This window comes from Acinonyx jubatus, chromosome C1 (assembly GCF_027475565.1).
Source record: "Acinonyx jubatus isolate Ajub_Pintada_27869175 chromosome C1, VMU_Ajub_asm_v1.0, whole genome shotgun sequence".
In the NCBI taxonomy this organism is placed as follows: Eukaryota; Metazoa; Chordata; class Mammalia; order Carnivora; family Felidae; genus Acinonyx; species Acinonyx jubatus.
This window is the reverse complement of record NC_069381.1, coordinates 14189967-14208911: the sequence shown is the minus strand read 5'-3', so window position 1 is coordinate 14208911 and position 18945 is coordinate 14189967. Positions and strand designations below refer to the sequence as shown.

Here is an 18945-nt window from a genome sequence, read left to right as displayed (position 1 = left end):
TAAGCTGTTAGTGCTGTGTTTTGCCTGTGAAGAGGTTGAAGGCAGGGACTGTGTCATGTCCTCCTCTCCTGTGTCACCAGAACCTGGCCCGGGACTTGGTGCAGGGAAGGGGTCCAGTCATGTGTATATGGCAGCCCCGGGGCTCAACTCTACCCCACTGCTGGCCTTTTGCTATAGCAGATGTGAGCACACAGTGCTTGGCACACGGTGGGCCCTTAGGAAGTAAGAACTCCTTTCTCCCTCTTTCCATTAGTTTATCCATGTGGATTTTTCCAAGGCTGTAACACACGCTGCTTCTGACCTCTCTCTAGGACAGTAACGTCTTCGGGTGGCAGCTCCCAGGGGAGGAATGATTCAGCAGAACGTGGGATTGTTTGCTGCCTTCGTCCAAACAAATGGGGTCTTCCTGCCAGGCTCGGCTGCAGATTAGGCCCCTGGCTCCCTTGGAAAGGCATTTGCATCCTCCTGGGGATGCAGACACCCTTAACTTTGGTGGTTGCCACCTGCTAAAATGCATTTATTCACACACAGAACCTGGGTTGTCATGGTTGTGTGAAGAAGGCAAGGATTGGAGGGCTTGCTCTCGCTTGGGGCCCGGCCACGCTGCTCCACCGTCAACCCACGGGGCAGAGCCCCAGCTCCTCCCACAGACTGGCCACCAGCCCCTACGAGATGAGTCCTCTTACCTTTCCGGGGCCTCCAGAAACCAACCCGTCTCCCCAGCCTGGCTTTCCTACCGCCTGGTCTAGCCATTTGTAGACCTGCTTTCCTCCTCCTACCTGTGTGGGGAATGAGGAGGGGTAGCTCTATGAAAAGCCCTAGAAGGGTCTGCTAACAACTACCCAGCAGGCCACTGTTCTCCACACCACAGGGTTAAGATCAGGGGCTCAGGGTCAGAAAGCCCTGGGTTCAGATTTTGCCTCCACTACCAACTCTGTGACCCTGTGCAGAGTACGTAAATCCTTCAAGCCTTCCTTGTGAGTAAGAGCTAATGCTACCCACCTCATGGTGATGTATCGAGAAAACAGCACATAGGAGGCACCTAGCACGAGCCTGGAACATAGTAAATGCTTGCTAACTGGCTATGGTACGGTCGGTGGTTTGAGCCTCGAAAGCATTAAAACATTGTAAGGGGCACTTAACACTCCAGGCCATCATAGTTCGACGATCCAGGGGCATCTCACAGCGTCCTCTTGGGGTCGGTCAGCAAGGCCTTCATTCTTCCATCCCATGAACACCAGAAAGTACAGATTCCTATGCGCAGGTTCCGAGGGATTGTTTGGAATCGCCTGGTTGAGACCTCTACACAAACGGGATCTCCTTGGCATCATCCGTCAGAGGTGCCTACCAGCCTCTGCTTACTTGCTTCTGGTGACAGGAAGCTTACTACTCTGCCCAGGAGTGGTTAGGAACTTAGGAATGGGTCGACTTCATCTGCGCATCCGTGGCTTGTGGGCGGCGGGACATCGGGCTCTGCCCCAGGGCATCTGTTCAGGCTGCTTGTGCTCAGATGTCATCCAGAGTGGCCGCTGGCACCACGACGGAGCCCTGAGCACTGCAGCAGCACCTGGGCGGCCAGCACATCCCCAGGTCTGTTCCTAGGCTTTTCAGAAACATGATTGTGTCCGTTTTGCACCCAGAGCTGATCAGAGTCCCACTAGGCCAACTCACAAGAGACAGCGCTGGGAACTGAATGCTGATGCATTAGGCTCACCAATAATTGTCACCCTCAAGCAGATGGAGCAGCTGTCCCTGCTCGCTGCCCAATCTCCTGGGAAAACAGATTCTCTGCCAGAATTTCTATGGTGAGCACAGGGATGGGGAGGGGACGGTCTCTGGGAATGTTCCTTTTCCTGGCCATGATCAGCCCTGATGACCAACCCAATCTCATGGGCCAGATCGGCCCTCTAGTGGCCATTCCCAGTTTCCTTCCCCCACCCCCGCCACCCCAGGCCTCCCCTCAGAATTTTGTATAAATAGGTCCTGTGTATGAGTCCTGCTTAATAACAACGGAAGAATCCAGACGATGTGCCGTGAGGGAGCACTCCTGGGGGGGGGGGGGGTTGGATTCCATCCAAGGAAGAAAACACCCCAAGTCCCACTGATTTACATATTAATTGACCGTCTCGGTTCACAGCACTCTGTAATGGAAACTCTTGGGGTTTTCCCCTGTATCTAAGATGTCCGTGATCATCAAGGCTGCTTAGCCAGTATCCTCAAACTGCTGTCTTTTAGAAAACAGCCAGGCCCACTTTGCAGCAGATTAAAACGTTCCTACCTGTGGGGTCAGTGTGTCCCCCATACTTGGCGATTTAATGACAGGGTCTGAGATTTGAAGCCCCTGTCCCTGCCCCCCCCCCCCAACACAGCATGTCCCCGTGTGAACTCTGACCTTTCAGGTCTCTCGAGGGTTCTCCATTATTCTTTATTTCTTCCATCTTTTGTCGACTCATTTTCTCAGACATCCATTTATTAATTTATGCAAATCCACATCTCCTTCCTCAAAGGACTTGCAGGACTTCTCAGCAAATACAGCCTCAAACGCAGAAACTCAGGGTTAAATGTAAAACATTGGGAGCACAAAACCCGGCACCTGTGAATAGGGGCCTGAGCCAATCCGGAAGTTCGGATGCAGGGGAGCAGGGCCCGGCACCGGAGGAGGCTCAGACCCTGCTGCCAGGCCTGGATCTGAATACTAGCTCAGCAAAGAGGCGCATGCACTTAGTCCCTGTGCCTCAGTCCCCTCGCCTGTGAAACGGGTCTAGTAGGACTAGATTAAGGGGGGTGATATACGTAAAGCACTTAGCAGAATGGCTGGCCAGTAGTTGGCATTCGGTAACCACGAGTTTTGTCGCTGTTACTGTTATAAGTTCTCCTGTGATGACCCAGTTGCGGTAACTGAGCTGTGAATAAGGCCACAACTGCCTGTTTCTCACTTCCGTGGGGGGACGTGGAGATGCCAGCTGCACAGGTAACGAGACCCTCTCTTTCACCCTCACTTCCTGTGTCTGAGAGCAGCTTATCTTCGCCTTTGGGGAGCTGGGCGCACAGGTTCAGAGCCTCAAACGTCTCTACCTTTGCCTCGCTAGGAAGGTCACGACTGGAAGTTACAAACCGGAACCATGAGGGCAATGTCGTGGTTGGGAATAATCTTCCCAAGGTGCCTCCTGGTGATGGGGAGGGTTGGAGCAGGGGCTTCTTCGGAAACTCGGTCTGGAGATCATGATCTCTTGCGCTTTCCCGAGCAGCTGGGTACTTGGGAGACTGTTAATCAGGTGACACGTCCCCAGTTGCATTTCCGTTTGTCATCTGGCACTTGCCGGAGACTGAGGCTTCAGGGACTGTTGTTGAGCCTGGATCACCGGCTTACAGAGCAGTGGAAAACATGGTTTTTGGTTCGGCCGGCCACATTCTTCTGCTGAAGTTTGATAGAGAACAGTTTCATCTCGAAAACAAGAAAGCATCTTTCCAAGATGGGGAGCCGGGAAGGGAGCTGAGGTGCATTGAGTACCTACTGTGTGCCAGGTGGGAACAGAACCCATCTCAGTGTTAAGGTGTGGGCATTACTACACCTGGAAATGCAGGTATTGCATTTTCTCTTTTTAAGGATGGGGAGCCAGAAGCCCAGAGAGGTTAAGTGACTTGTCCAAGGGCCCACAGCTAGTAATCTGGGATCACACACAGCAAAGCTGGGATGCTAACACAGGTGAGTCCTACTCTAGACCTTTTCCCGTGAACGCATCTCTTATGCTTCTTCTGATGATAAGCTTGCCGCCCCCCTCAAGTTGCCCGATAGTCTGGCTAAGAGAATAGATGCCAGCCTTAAAACCAGACGCCACATCGCAAGGGCCTAAGCATGAAGCAGTTCAGAGCAGAGAACCTTTCCTTCCAGATGGCAGGGACGGCTTCAGGGAGCAGGTGGCGGGCCTCAGAGAAAAAAATGAGCCTTGAAAGGCTGTGAGGAAGACAGGATGCCTCAGATCCCAGGACCGGCAATAGCGAAGATCCCAAGGTAGGGAGCTGAACGGTCAGGGGAGGGCAGGCAGCCGGATCCCGGGTTTCTCTGGGAAGTTGGGAGAAGTAAGGCTGGAGAGGTGAGCAGGGTCCAGAACTCAGGGACCTGACCTGTCGAATGGGACCCGGATGCAGGCTCTGCCTTGAGGCTTTGCTATTGGTGCTTCTTTCCCTTGCTGCATTTTTGTGTCCGTCGGTCAGCAGAGACCTGCTGAGGACCTCCCATGTGCCATGACCTGCACAGGGCTCAGGGACCGAGGTCAGCCAGACCGCAGCCCCACCCGGCGAGATCTTGGATGAGACAGGACCTCCCTTCCAACCACACTCCCTCCCTGTCCTTCAGCATTCCCACCTGAGGCTGCACCCACCCGACCCTCTGTGTGGCCTGGAGGCCTCTTTCCTCTGCTTCCCCAGGCCTGGGGCCAGGTGCACTGCACCATGTGAAGCCAGCTGACCGAGTATCCTTCATGCCAGACCCTTCCCATGTAGTGTCACCAACCATCCCAGCCAGCCTGGGAGAGGGAGATGTGTTATCGCTGGCGCTCAAGAGAACAGGCTCAGAGAGCCCAGGGAACTTGTCCACAGTCACACAGATGTAAGTGAAGACTCCCCCAGCGGTCCTCTCTCTACCGCCCACAGGGACCCTTGACTCGTCCCTTTAATTTTTCAGCTGAGCATTTCCAGGAAGTCCCTGGAGTAGTGCCGGGTCCTGTAGATACATTTGTGGGCACCACAGTACCATCTTGTGGTGACTTTCAGAGGGGCCACACATTTCACAGGGAAAGGGCTCCTCCATGCCCAGTGATGGGTGGGTTCCAGCAAATGCTGGCCCAGGAGGGTCTACAGTCTGCCTTCCATTGAGGGCTGGTGCAAAGCCGAGCGGTTGCTCCTGCTTCGTGAGAAATTCGCATGCCGCCCAGTTACATCCTTTTTGTTGGCATTTATTAGGTACCGAAGATACAAAGGGAAGGAACTACCAAACAGTGAATACCTACTGTAACAGGGGTTTCCAGACCCTATCCCATGGAGCCTTCCCAACAGCCCTGCAAGTGAGGGATTCTCAGGCCACTTTCCAGATGAGGACATGGGCACATGGAGAGGTGCTCTCTAGTCCCGACCCCCACAGCCGGACAGCACAGGGCCAGCCTCAGACCCCTGCTTACACGCTATCTGAGCAAAAGCTCTGCTCATCCAGGCACGACTGGACTTTCTGGCAGCAGCTGCCAGAAATGGGCTACTATTTCAGTGACCTTGTGCTTTTCAAATGAAAATCAGGAGGAAATGGTCTGATGAAGAATTTCTTGTAAGAAAAGAGAAAGAAAGAAAAATTGGATCCCGTCAGCGACAAGTCCCCTTTTTTGAAAATGACCAAAACTATACACAAGCAAGGTGGTGTGGCGCATTTTAAAAATGCAAGGGAACGCAGATGGGGTTGTTTCTGAGAATTCCACAGCATCCCAGAGGACACTGAGAGGCCCCTGCCACGTGGCAGACTTATATGGAGAAATCATTGGCAGAGAGGAGGAAGACCAAGTTCATGATGTGTCATTACCTGTGAACTGGGCTTAGCCTAAGAGGTCCGTGGATGCACACTCATGCTCACAGAGATATTCAAAGACGCAGGCTGCGGCTGGGTCTTGGCCATTCCACAGTCTGGGGCTCTGCTGTTTGGCAGGCCACTCATTCAAAGAGATGGCGGGGTTTGTCACACAGAATTATTGCCACCAGCAGGTTGATCAACACTGTCTTCCCTGACTGTTCCTCACCAGCAATCATTGTGCTATTCATTTCGAAATGGAATAAAGAGTTGTAAAGCAGCACTCCTAAAAATAAAGGAAATTTCCAGAGATGAGAAACAAGGAGGAAGCAGAAACAGGGAGGAAGAGTAAGCATGTGCCCTGACTGGAGAGAGAAAAAAAAAAAAGTTTCTTTGGGGAATTCAGAGACACAGGATAAGGTATCACTGGGATTTAGGGGTCATGATTATACTACCTGCAGGATCCAGGAACCCCCAGGTCAAAAACCTGACACCAGACTACTCTGGAGAAAACAGGTCCTCAATCCAGGCCACATGTAAGAGCAACTTAAAGATGAGCCCATGATCCAGACTTCTGAAACGCACAAGGAAAAGCCCAACCATGTGGGAAAGTCACAGAAACAACAAACACCAGGAATAGACCCTCAGTCTTTGACAGAATGGTTTGAAGGAGCACCCTCTGAAAAAATAAGTAGGTTTACAATTATTAAAGACCTAAATTAAAACATAAATAAGGCAAAAGAAGACGACACTGGTGGGGGTGGGGAAAGACAGGGAAATTTGACAATAAATCAAATGAAACTTCTAGAAGTGAAAAACCAAGGTCATTGGGATGACCTTAGTTGGATGAGTTAAATAGCAGATTAGATAAAGCTGGAGAGAGAGATCGCGAATTGGAAATTTTGATGTGAAGAAATTACCGACAGTGCACCATGGAGAGGTAAGGAGCCAAGAGATGGAGAGGGAAGTTAAGAGCTTACCAGTTGCCTAATACCAGCTCCAAAAGAAGAGAAAAGGGGAGAGATGCAGTTTGTTGGCTGATAATTTTCCAGAATTGATTCCTGAGATTCAAGAAGCACGTTTGAGCAGGATAACTATCTCATCCACACCCACCATAGTCAGATTGTAGAACTGCCAGGATGAAGAGAAGACTTTAAAAGGGAAGAATAAAAAGATTGCTTACAAAGAAAGAGCGACTAGACTGTGGAGACCTCACAAAACAACAATAGAAGCCAGAGAAGAAAGAAAAAGAACGGTCGTATCATTCAAGAGAAAAGAGCACAGATATTTTCAAACCGAGTACTTTTACCTGTAACAGACTTTTGCTGCAATAACCACTCAAGGATCTACTTCAGAAAGCAGTGAATGGGGCACTTGGCTGGCTCAGTCTGTAGAACATGCGACTCTCGATCTCAGGGTTGAGTTCAAGCCCCACATTGAGTTCAGAGCTTATATAAAAATTAATTATTTAAAAACAAACAAACAGGGGCCCCTGGGTGGCTCAGTCAGTTAAGCATCCGACTTCGGCTCAGGTCGTGATCTCACAGTTCATGGGTTTGATCCCCGCGTCGGGCTCTGTGTTGACAGCTGGGAGCCTGGAGCCTGCTTCAGATTCTGTGTCTCCGGCTCTCTCTGCCCCGCTCACGCTCGCTGTCCCTCTTTCTCTCAAAAATATTTTAAAATTTTTTTTAATAAAATAAGCTCACACAGATACATCTCAGCATCCTGGCCTGTGAGTCCCTAAGCTCCCGCTTGGCTGAAAACTGTTTCTGAGCTGTCACCAGCTGACATGCAGAACGGACTGTCATTCGGTCAGCTGGCTCTTCCGTCTTCACGATAGCAGACATCACATATGACGTGATCTATTTCCCTCACATGGAACCACACCCGCCAGTTGCTTTATCCTGGTCGAGAGCGGCGAGAGTTCGGGCAGGTTCATTTCCAGGGCCCCGGGATGCTCGTGCCAGCCTTATCACTTTGCACAGCCAAGTCAAAGGCGGGATGCAGGTTTACTCCTTCTCTAAAGAATTCATCCTGGATCCTTACAGTGTATCCAGACGGGCTCCCCGAAGCGATTCTTTCCAGTGTGAACCTCATTCCTGGGGTCAGAGCTTCCCTTTTCCAGTCCCTTCCTGCCCAGCCACCCATCTCCCTCCCTGTCCATTTGGCTGCTTCCATCTGTGTGTTTATAGTGTGCGTGTGTGTATACCTTCGGAATGGATTTTGTTCGTGTTCGACGCAGTTCATATCATTTCCTTCAAGGTCTGTTTTCTGGACCCGTGGTTGGGAGATAATTTCCTCCTTCCTATCTCTCCCTGCACACATGGACCCCCTGCCAGGAGGGAGAAAATGCTTCTTTTTTTTGCTTCTCAGGTTTGAGATCCTTTGGTCTTTGCAGCCCAGGAGAATCTCATTATTGACAACGTGATAGGCATGGGAGAACATGTGATGTCGCCTTTCCAGCCGCTTGATGAGATTTCTGCGAACTCTTAGGGGGGGCTGTGTGGAAATACCTGGAGAGCCCTGCAGAGGCCTGCCTCACTTTGAGAACGCCCGCTGTGTGGGGGGCTCAGTCGGTTAAGCGTCTGACCTGGGCTCAGGTCACGATCTCACGGTTCGTGAGTTCCAGCCCCGTGTCGGGCTCTGTGCTGACAACATGGAGCCTGCTTGGGATTCTCTCTCTCTGCCCTTCCCCTGGTTTCCCCCCCCCCTCTCTCTCAAAAGAAATAAGTGAACTTTTTTTTTTAAAAAGCGTCCCGTAGAAAGCCTCCCATCAGGAGTCCAGTGCGACCTGCCAGAAGTGTGAGAAGAGTAATTGACAGGATATACACTGATTGACCTAATTTCCAGTTGATAAAAGAGAGGATGGTTCATGACAAAGTGAATATACTTGACGCTGTTGAACCATACGCTTAAAGATGGGTAGATGGTGAAGTTTATGTTCCATGTGTCTTATCACCATGACAAACTTTGCTTAAAGAAAAGTAACTGAGGAAGCGGTTGACCATAGCTCACAGCCCTTCAGCCGCTTCCTGCAGAGGCTCTGCTCCGAGGGGCTGGTGCTGCTGTTTCCTGCCACCATCTGACCCACGCCGCTGAGCCACAGCAGTGCCTGCCGCTAGTGTTTCTGTACGCAGCCGGGCCGTCTGCACAGACAGGGCCTCGCACACCCCATTCCCCCCACCCCCCCTGCCCCGATTACCAAACTGACCGTGTGGGGAGAACGTGGAGTTGACCCCACGGACCGAGCCACGTGCCCCGAACACAAGGCCTGACACCAGCGCTGGGAAATCAATATTATTATCAATATTATCAATTATCAGTATTACTACCTTCTCTATCTCCCTCTGACAGATGAGGCAGCTGAGAATCCGCATTATTAAATAACTGACCTCCGTTCAGGCAGCGGTGAGGCCAGGATTCGAACACGGGTTTCTCTCACGCCACAAGCCAGGCGGCTTTCCCCGGGCAGGTGATTCCCAACCCTCTTGAGCCCAGGGGCCCTTTCTAATGGCGCACGTCTTCACAGACCTGCCCACAGCAGCAGTCGTATCTTCAGTGTCTCCTGGCTGAGGAGATACGGAATGGCCAAGAGCTGTCATCACCAGGAATTCTGTGAGTCACCACAGCATCTGCCTACAGTCTTAAAATGACGACACCTGATGTGTGTGTTTTGTGAGGCTGTCTCTCTCTCTCTCTCTCTCTCTCTCTCTCTCTTTTAATTTTACAGGTGGGAGGGACAGAGGGAGAGAGACAGAAATGTTAAGCAGGCTCCATGCTCGAGCCTGGCACGGGGCTCGATCCCATGACTGTGAGGTCATGGGCTGAGCTGAAGTCAAGCATCAGACGCTTAACTGACTGAGCCACCCAGGCGCCCCCATGTGAGGCATTTAATTGGCCAATGGTGGTTGGTGCTTGTGCAGTGTCTTAGGCCCTCAGAGTCGCTCTGGACCTTTGCCCCCAGAGATTGGGCACCCCTGAGCTGCACCAGGAATTAGATGAAGGGGCTGGACACCCTGAGTCTTTTGTAGGCCAGACACAAGGGAGTTTCTAAATACAGCTGACGTCAGGTTCTTCTTAGGTGGGGAGGCAGGTTACTCTGAGCCTGTGGATCGTGCTGAGGCCAGGGGAGGGAGACTGAGGCAGCATTAGCTTTAGAAGGACCACTCACTATTCTGCCCCGTTGCAGCCTGCAGTCATGCTCAGTAGCATCCGTCCCCCAGAACACGGCTCTAGAAATGAGCCACTGAAAGGCTGAGAACAGTAAAGACATTTCCGTTTGCTTTCACCTCGGTTAGCACTCTTCGTTTGCTTCTATCCAGTCTTCAGAGATCCCCAACCGTAGCTGCCGGGAAGAAATAGTGCCAGGAGAGAACAAAGAAAAGGAAAAGAGGAAATACCCTCTGTGCCTGTATCCTCAACACAAAGGGTTCATACTGCTGAGTTGCGCTGCTCACTTTCATTCGTTCCGCAGATACCTGTTGAGCACAGCTTCTGTGCCAGGCACTGTTCCAGGCACTGGGGGCTCACGAGAGAGCACAAAGAGCCAATCTCAGCCCTTGGGGAGCCCGTGTGCTAATAAGAGACAGACTAGAAGTGAGGTTTTTATTTTTACTTATTTCTATTTTTTATTTTTAAAGTTTGTGTACTTAGAATAAGTAAGCGAGAAAAAAGAAAGTGAGAGAGAAACAGAGTCAGAGTGTGAGTGGGAAAGGGGCAGAGAGAGAGGGAGACACAGAATCTGAAACAGGCTCCAGGCTCTGAGCTGTCAGCACAGAGCCTGATGCGGGGCTTGAACCCACAAACTGTGAGATCATGACCTGAGCTGAAGTTGGATGCTTAACCGGCCGAACCACCCAGGCGCCCCAAGAAATGAGGTTTTTAAAGGTAAAGCAGGTAGGAAGTCAGGTAGTCTTACGTGCAATGGAGAAAAAGAAATCGGAGAAGGGAGGTGGGGCCCATGGGGTGGTGAGGTGCATTTGTCTACTCTGAGAGGGTGGCAGTTAAGTGAAGAGGGGAGGGAAGTAGGGAGGCGCAGATATTAGAGGGGAGAGCATTCGGGAAGAGGGAACAGCAAGGCCAGTGTGGCTGGAGGGGAGTCAGCAAGGGGGAAGCACGGGGAAGGTCACTTGGGCCTTTGGGAGCTGTCACAATGACTTGGCTCCAGGTCAAGTCGTTGTGGCTCCAGGGGACATGGCTCCAGGGGACATGGGTCCCACAGGACAGTTTTGAGCACAGGAGTGAAATGATCTGACCTTCCTGCAGTATAATTTACCTACCACAGAATCCCCCATTCTGAGTATACGACTCAGTGATTTTTAGTCAATGTACAGAGTCGTGCAGCCATCACCGCCACCCGATTCTAGAACATTTCCATCACCCCCGAAAGATGCCTTGTGCCTAAGACTTGCTTTTAAAGGGATCACTTGGGCTCCCGTGTTAAGAATAAACATAAGAGGTGGAAACGAAGGAAGTGTGGGAAGGAAATGTTTTTTGCCGCACCTGCGAGTGACAGAAAGGACTAGAAGCAGGGAGGTAAGACATGACTGGCAAAGCTCTTCTTTCTGAACTCCTGGAGGCTCAGAGCCTCCTTCTCGCCAGAGTTATAACAGGGTGGAGGGCCTCCAGCTTTAACAAAGCAGGATATTAGTATCATACAGAAAACTTTAAATGTTAGAAAGCCTGCGTCCCCTGACTGGAGAGTCACTGAACGCATGTTGGATCCCTGCCCTCCCTTATATTAAGAGTCTGACTATTTGGGTTTTTTTTCTTTTTTCTAATGTTTATTTTTGACAGAGAGAGAGAGACAAAGCATGAGCGGGGGAGGGACAGAGAGAGAGGGAGACACAGAACCCAAAGCAGGATCCAGGCTCTGAGCTTGTCAGCACAGAGCCTGATGTTGGGCTCGAACTCACGGACCGCGAGATCATGACCTGAGCCGAAGTCGGACGCTCCACCGACTGAGCCACCCAGGTGCCCCTGGGGATTTTTTAATGTTTTATTTTATTTTTGAGTGAGAAAGCATGTGCACACAAAAGGGGAGGGAGAGAGAGGGGGACAGAGGATCTGAAGCAGGCTCTGTGCTGACGGCAGTGAGCCCGAGGTGGGGCTCGAACTCACGAACAATGAGATCACGGAGCCGAAGTCGGACGTTCAACCGACTGAGCCACCCAGGCACCCCAGAAGTCTATTTGTAAAGCCAGAGAACTATCTTCATACCGTAAAAATTTGCAAGAGAAGCAGAGGTTGCGAGAGGAGTAAATCCAAACGTGTTTCAGCAAACATTCATTGTCCCTGCAGCAAAAAGGCAGTGAAGACACGACTTGACCCTCGAATAGTTCCTGAGTGAGGATTTTCTCTGTTTTACCTGGAAGCATGAAATCTGCTGGTGTTACAGGGTTTGGGGCTGAGCAATGACATCTGACGTGTTTTCCTGTGCAGCATCTCCTATAGCAGCCAGCGGCCTCTTTCTCCTCGCCCCAGGTTTCGCTCCTGGACCGTCCCCGTTCCCAGGCCGGGCAGGTAGTGAGGGCCTGGCGTAGAGGGTTTACCTTGGGTGGGTCTGAAGTTATCCTTGCCGACTTCCCTTAGCTAACGCCTGCGCCTTACCGGGGGCCTGCCGTGCCACGCGGCTCGTCACCAAGTTTGCAGCCCCGCAGAGAGCAAACCCTCTTTATTTACTTATTATTTTTTTCCTTCTCAAACTTCTTTATTTATTTTTTATTTTTTATTTTTTATGAATGTAATGTATTGTCAAATTGGCTTCCATACAACACCCAGTGCTCATCCCAACAGGTGCCCTCCTCCCTGCCCATCACCCCCTTTCCCCTCTCCCCCACCCCCCAACCACCCTCGGTTTGTTCTCTGTATTTAAGAGTCTCTTATGGTTTGCCTCCCTCCCTCTCTGTTTGTAACTTTTCTCCCCCTTCCCTTCTCCCATGGCCTCTGTTAAGTTTCTCGAGATCCACATATGAGTGGAAACATAGGATATCTGTCCTTCTCTGACTGACTTATTTCACTTAGCATAATACCCCCCAGTTCCAGCCACGTTGCTGCAAATGGCATGTTTTCATTCTTTCTCATTGCCAAGTAGTATTCCATTGTATATATAAACCACACCTTCTTTATCCATTCATCAGTTGATGGACATTTGGGCCCGTCCCATAATTTGGCTATTGTTGAAACGCGAGCAAACCCTCTTTAAAGAAGGAAAGGAGCATGCCTGGATGTGGCATCAGTCTGAGGACAAAGTAAATGTGTTTCCAGGTCACTGCCCACCCTGACTGGATTTGGCCACATCCGCGACTGTCTTATGAAGTTCAACTACCAGTCTCAGTTCAAGGTCACGGAGAACTAGCTTTTTTGGCTTTTCCTAACAGTTCTCTTGTAGCCACTTCCAGGATCGGCCGCCCATCAGGAATGCCGCCTTACCGCTGCTGGCCACAAGGGGTCCCAGCCCTCGGGGGAAGGCAAGATTCTGTAGGGCGGAGCAGGTGCCTTGAGCGGCCAGCCCCCAGAGAGAGCTGCAGAGCTCCGGCCCTGGGTCCACAACCGTGTGGCACTGTGGGAGCAACGATAACCCACGTGCGATCACTGTGCTTCGTGTTGTTAGTGCAAACAGCACAGAGCACGGCCCCAAGGACCCGCGCAGTCTGGGTTCTGGTCCCAGCTTTATTCTCACTACCTGCATGACCTTGGGCGCATCCCATCCCCTCTGAGACTCAGTTTCCTCATCTGCCAAGGGAAGGGGTTAGAATAAAGTCCCGTTCTCCACAGCCTTGCCAGCAATGTAAGTACCCAAAATAGCCCTTCTCTCGAGGGGCGCCTGCTTCCTGCCCAGCACATGCTTACCCAGCTCACTGAAGTTTTAAGTCCTTCTGCCAGATTGTCATCTCCCTGGAAGCAGAAGGAGTGAAATGAGAATTCTGTGCCATGGCATCTTTTAACGTCAGAGCCAGAAGAGCACTTGGTACTACAGGGGTTCCCAAACACCTGTTAGCCTGGAACCCTTTATTCAGACCAACGCCGACGTGGAATCCCAAGCAGAAGACAGTTGGAAGCACTCTGGTTAGAAACTGGAGCCCAGGGGCACCGGGGTGGCTCAGTCGGTTGAGTGTCCAACTCTGGCTCAGGTCGTGATTTCATGGTTCATGGGTTCAATCCCCGCATCAGGCTCTGTGCTGACAGCTGGGAGCCTGGAGCCCGCTTCCGATTCTGTGCCTCCCTCTCTCTCTGTCCTCCTCCACTCACGCTCTGTCTCTCTGTCTCTCTGTCTCTCTCTCTAAGTAATGGATAAACATTAAAAAAAGAAAGAAAGAAACTGGAGCCCAGAGAGAGGAAGCCACCGGTCCAGCATCACTCATCAGGAGAGTGGCACCCTGGGCAGAGCTGTCCCTCTTGGGCACACGCCCCAGGAGGGACACTGAGTGTGTAGCTTCCCGGGACATGCGGAAACTCAGAATCGTAAGAGCTGAATGTGGGGAGGCAGGAGCGCAGGGCAGGCGGGTGCATCCCCTGTGCTGCGGTTTTCCCCACGTTGTGACTTATCCTTATAAAGACCCTCAAGGCCACTGTCATTACCCACTTGTAGGCTCAGAAAAGTGACCTGGCCCAAGTCCCAAACTCAGACGTGATTTTAACCCAGGGCTTCGCAACTACAAAGTGCACATATTGGCCTTCCTGAGGACGGCACTTAGTCTGCTAGGTGGGGGGGTGGGCGGAGATGCTTCTTCCCTCTTTCTGTATTTATGGGACAAACAGTCCATGGGCCAGCCCTGGTCTGAATCGCACTTGGAATAACCCTGCCTAAAATATTTCTGAACCATTTGGTCAGTGCAGCTGATGAATGTACCCCATGTCCTGGGGACCCAGTCGCCCCGTCTTCCCTTCCCTCCTGCCTTCCCATCACGCTGCACAGGCCCCAGGGAACTGCTGCGTGGGCATCTCCCCCCTGGTGTGTGTGATGATCCAGGGCTCAGATGTCCCTTCTAAAGGAAGATGTCCCCTCCAAGTTCCTGGCCGGCTGGGAGCTTCGTAGGTGATGGAAATAGATCTGGGTCCCAACACAGGCTGTGTCACTTGCCAGCCATGTGATCTTGAAAATGTAGTTTTCCTTAACTCTAAAATAGGGATAATGGTGGGGGGGGCACCTGGGTGGCTCAGTCGGTTAAGCGGCCGACTTCAGCTCAGGTCATGATCTCGCAGTCCGTGAGTTCGGGCCCTGCGTCGGGCTCTGTGTTGAATGCTCAGAGCCTGGAGCCTGTTTCGGATTCTGTGTCTCCCTCTCTCTCTGACCCTCCCCCATTCATGCTCTGTCTCTCTCTGTCTCAAAAATAAACGTTAAAAAAAAATAGGGATAATGGGGGGCACCTGGGTGGTTCATTCAGTTAAGCATCCAACTTCAGCTCAGGTCATGATCTTGTGGTTCAGGAGTTCAAGCCCCACGTTGGGCTCTGCGCTAACCGAGCAGAGCCTGCTTTGGATCCTCTGTCTCCCTCTCTTTCTGTGCCTCCCCACCTCTCTCCCTCTCTCTCTCTTTCTCAAAAATAAACATTAATGGGCACCGGGGTGGCTCAGGCAGTTAGGCGTCCAACTCTTGGTTTCAACTCAGGTCACGATCTCATGGTTCATGAGCTCAAGCCCCACATCGGGCTCTGTGCTAACAGTGAGGAGCCTGCTTGGGATTCTGTCTCTCCCTCTCTGCCCTTCCCCCACTTTCTCTCTCTCTCAAAAAAAAAATAAATAAACGGGCACCTGGGTGGCTCCGTCGATTAAGCGTCCAACTTCGGCTCAGGTCACGATCTCACAGTTTGTGAGTTAGAGCCCCGCGTCAGGCTCTGTGCTGACAGCTCGGAGCCTGGAACCTGCTTCGGATTCTGTCTCCCTTTCTCTCTGCCCCTCCCCCACTCCCACGCTGTCTCTGTCTCTCTCAAAAATAAGTAAGCATTAAAATAAATAAATAAATAAACGTTTTAAATAAAAGAGTATCTTTTTCAAAAAATAAATAAGATAGCGGTAATGGTGCTTTGCAGGACTAGATCAAGCCCATGGCCTGGGCCACACTCTGGAAGCCCCCACTACTGCGTGTGCATGTGTGTGTGTGTATGTGTGTGTGAGAGAGAGAGAGAGACATCCCCCTCTTCCGCCACTTTGAAGAGCCCCTTCCAGGCCCCACTGTGGCCAGGGACACTGACAGCCTTTTCTGGGGTCTCTTCCCAGACTGCCAAGGGATCATTGAGGACGTCGTCCTGCTGGGCGCGCCCGTGGAAGGAGAAGCCAAGCACTGGGAGCCTTTCCGGAAGGTGGTGTCTGGGAGGATCATCAACGGATACTGCAGGTGCGCCATGCGGGAAGGGGCGGGCGAGTGCGGGGGGCCGAGCTCTCAGGGCACCGTTCCAGGCGGGGCAGGGCGACAGTGCAGGAGCCAGTCCCCACACCGTGCCGCGACCCTCGGCAGGACGCGGGGGCCCGTGAAGGCTGGAGGCCGTGAGGCTGCAAGGGACCCCCCCCACTTGTTGGAGCTTGGAGAAGAAGGACTCAAGGGCTTCAGCCAAGGCCATGCCCCAGCCTCCAGGGAAGAGGAGACCGCAGGAGGTGAGCCTGACAAGGTCCCAGGCCCATCAGCCAAATGAAGCCAAGGACGGGCTGACAGTACTGAAGAGAGGTGGTTTGGAATCGTCCGGACCTGGGTCTTCATGCTGGCCTCAGTTTCTCCATCGGAAAAAGGGGGCGGTGGGTAATAGCAGTAACTCCCCCCAGGGTGTGACGATAGTTAAGTGATCCACAGAGTTGCACGTGGTGTGCGCATGCTCTGTGATTGACAGAGGGTGTCACTATTTATCCCTGGGACCACCAGCCTTGGGATATTCATTCGACAGACTTGTGAGCACCAGCCTCGCGCCAGCTGCAATGAGGAACACGCCCCAGCCCCGTGGAACCAGCGTCCAGCAAGGAAAATAGGAAAGCAGGCAGCTCCGATCAGGCATCTGGAAGCTCGTCTGCGACACCAAACTCCAGAAGCTGTAAAATCAAGGGCTTTCCCCCAGGTTCCGTGCAGCCTGAGCTGCCAAGAGGGATTGCTAGGCTTGACTCCTCCCGCTGGGCTTCTGGGCTGGGTGACTTTGGGCCACCCCCGCCCCCAAACCTCACAGGGAGATCATGTGACACACGGGCTACAAGCTGGATCACCTCCCTAAAATCCAAAACATTACCCCGAATTCTGAAACGCGGTCCTCCAAGGATTTTTGACAAGGGACCTGCATTTTATGGTCCTGATACAAAGCACAGGGTATTGACCAGAAGGTGACATCCTGAGCCCAGAAGAACAGGTTTGGAGTATAGGAAACAGGAAGGTTGGCCGACTAGTTGTGGGCTCCGTGAACACAAGTTAACATACAGCCGTTTAGAAAACAAGGAAATAGGCCTCAGGGAAGCACTGATCCCTGGGTTTTGGACACGACCATTCCACCAGCCAGCTGGAAACAGAGCATGGAGCTCAGAGAAGTCAGCTGGAGTGAAGGCCAGTGGGGTCACCAGCTGCCACTGAAGCCAGGGGACAGCAGAGATCACTGGCCAGGCAAAGTGTAGAGAGAGAAAAGCGTTGGATTCCCAATTCTAAGTAATATGTTTCAGGGAGGAAGAGGTTCCAAGCTGAGGTTGGGGCAACTCGGGATCATCTGGCATTCGGTGCCCGAGACCGTAGCTGGGCATGGGAACACAAAGATGAGCGAGAGGAGAGAGGCTCACGTCCGGTGGAAAGGACGCATGTGGAAATAGACAGTTATGAAAAAAGTCAAAACTAAAAAGATACAATATGAGGGGGAAGGATATAACAAGTATTAGACTTACAAGTATCTTACCCAGAACCCTCTGGTGTTACTGCGTTCATCTGTTTTACACATGAGAAAACTGAAGCTCAGGTTAAGTCATGAAGCCAGTTAACTTTAATTTTAATTTTGACCTAAGCCCAACTATCCTAAGTAGGACCCAAACCTAAATGGAACAGATTCGAAAAGTCTTTATCATTTTGATGATTGAGGCTGCAGCAACGACTGGGTAGTTCAGAGCTAAAGATAAATACGATTTTCAGTCACAGATAGAGGGCATTAGTCAGGACACAGGAGTTCTGACAATCAGTTTGGCTCTATCACTCGTACTGTAAGCTGAGTTCTTAGAACTAGGATATGGTAGGGGCGCCTGGGTGGCTTTGTCGGTTAAGCGTCGGACTTCGGCTCAGGTCATGATCTCGTGGTGTGGGTTCAAGCCCCGCGTCAGGCTCTGTGCTGACAGCTCAGAGCCTAGAGCCTGCCTTGTAATCTCTGTCTCCTTCTCTCTCTGCCCCTCCCCACTGTGCTCTGTCTCTCTCTGTCTCTCAAAACTAAATAAATGTAAAAAAAAAAAAAAGAAAAGAATTAGGATACTGTAGGAAGAACAAAGAAACAAAAGACAGAGCCATAATATATAAAGAGCTCATGCAAATCAATAAAAAAACCTAATAAGAAAATAGTCAAAGGAGATCTACACAGAAACTCACAGAATAAATACAGTCGATAAATGTTTTAAAAGATGCCACCCTCATCATTAATGAAAGACATGCAGATAAAATCAGTAAGATACCATTTATCAACATGAATAACATTCAGTGTCGGTAAAGATGTAGAAAAATGGGCATTGCCATACACTGTTGGCCACAGTTGAACTTAGTAAATACTTTATGGAGAACAGTTGCCCATATCCATCAAAATTTTTAACGTGCCGATGTTCTGATCCCACACATTCTGACTTCTGTGATCCTGCTCTACTGGACGGGGACACACACACACACACACACACACACACACACAGAAACGGATGTGCAAAGAGAGACATTGCAGCTTCGTTTCTAATTAAAAATTTAAAACAATCTAAATGACCACGAATTGGAGAACAGTTAAGGGGGGGAAGCAAGCACAGCTCACATATCGTGAGTCCACTTCTGAGGGAAGAAACTTGTGTGTGTGCATATGCGTATCTATATGTCCGTACATACACAGGAAGGTCCAGAAGGCCCATAGGAAACTGGTAACGGTGGCCACCCCTAAAGATTGGAAGTCAGGCATAAAAGAGACTTTAATTTGATTTTTTTTAAGTAAGGATAGTTTTAAAAACAAGCGAAGAAAATGAATGGACAAAGCTTCAATTGGGGGTCAGGCAGCCTTCAGTTAAAATCTTGGTTCTGCCAGTTACGTACCTATTGGGTGGCTTTGGACAAACAACTCTGAATCTCAGTATTCCCACCTGTGAAGTGGTGATAACAGTCCCTCCTGCACAGAGGTTCTGGGGAGATTAAACGACGTTATTTAGGAAACACACTGGCTCTTAGTAGGTGCCCAGTAAACTATAGCGGTTATAATAAC

The 18945-nt window shown here is 51.1% G+C and overlaps 1 protein-coding gene across 3 annotated transcripts in view; it reads left to right on the top strand.

Moving 5' to 3' along the window:
- The window catches only part of TMCO4 (transmembrane and coiled-coil domains 4), an 85858-nt gene that overhangs the window by 55502 nt on the left and 11411 nt on the right, over positions 1 to 18945 (top strand). Inside the window, exon 12 of one of the 3 annotated variants that reach the window (XM_053208149.1) lies at positions 15770 to 15887. In XM_053208149.1, coding sequence (XP_053064124.1) covers positions 15770 to 15887 — 118 coding nt within the window. Of the gene's footprint in view, positions 1 to 253; positions 1081 to 4962; positions 7159 to 15769; positions 15888 to 18945 lie in introns of those variants that run through there. The other 2 variants (XM_027060227.2, XM_027060229.2) reach the window with 2 other exon arrangements.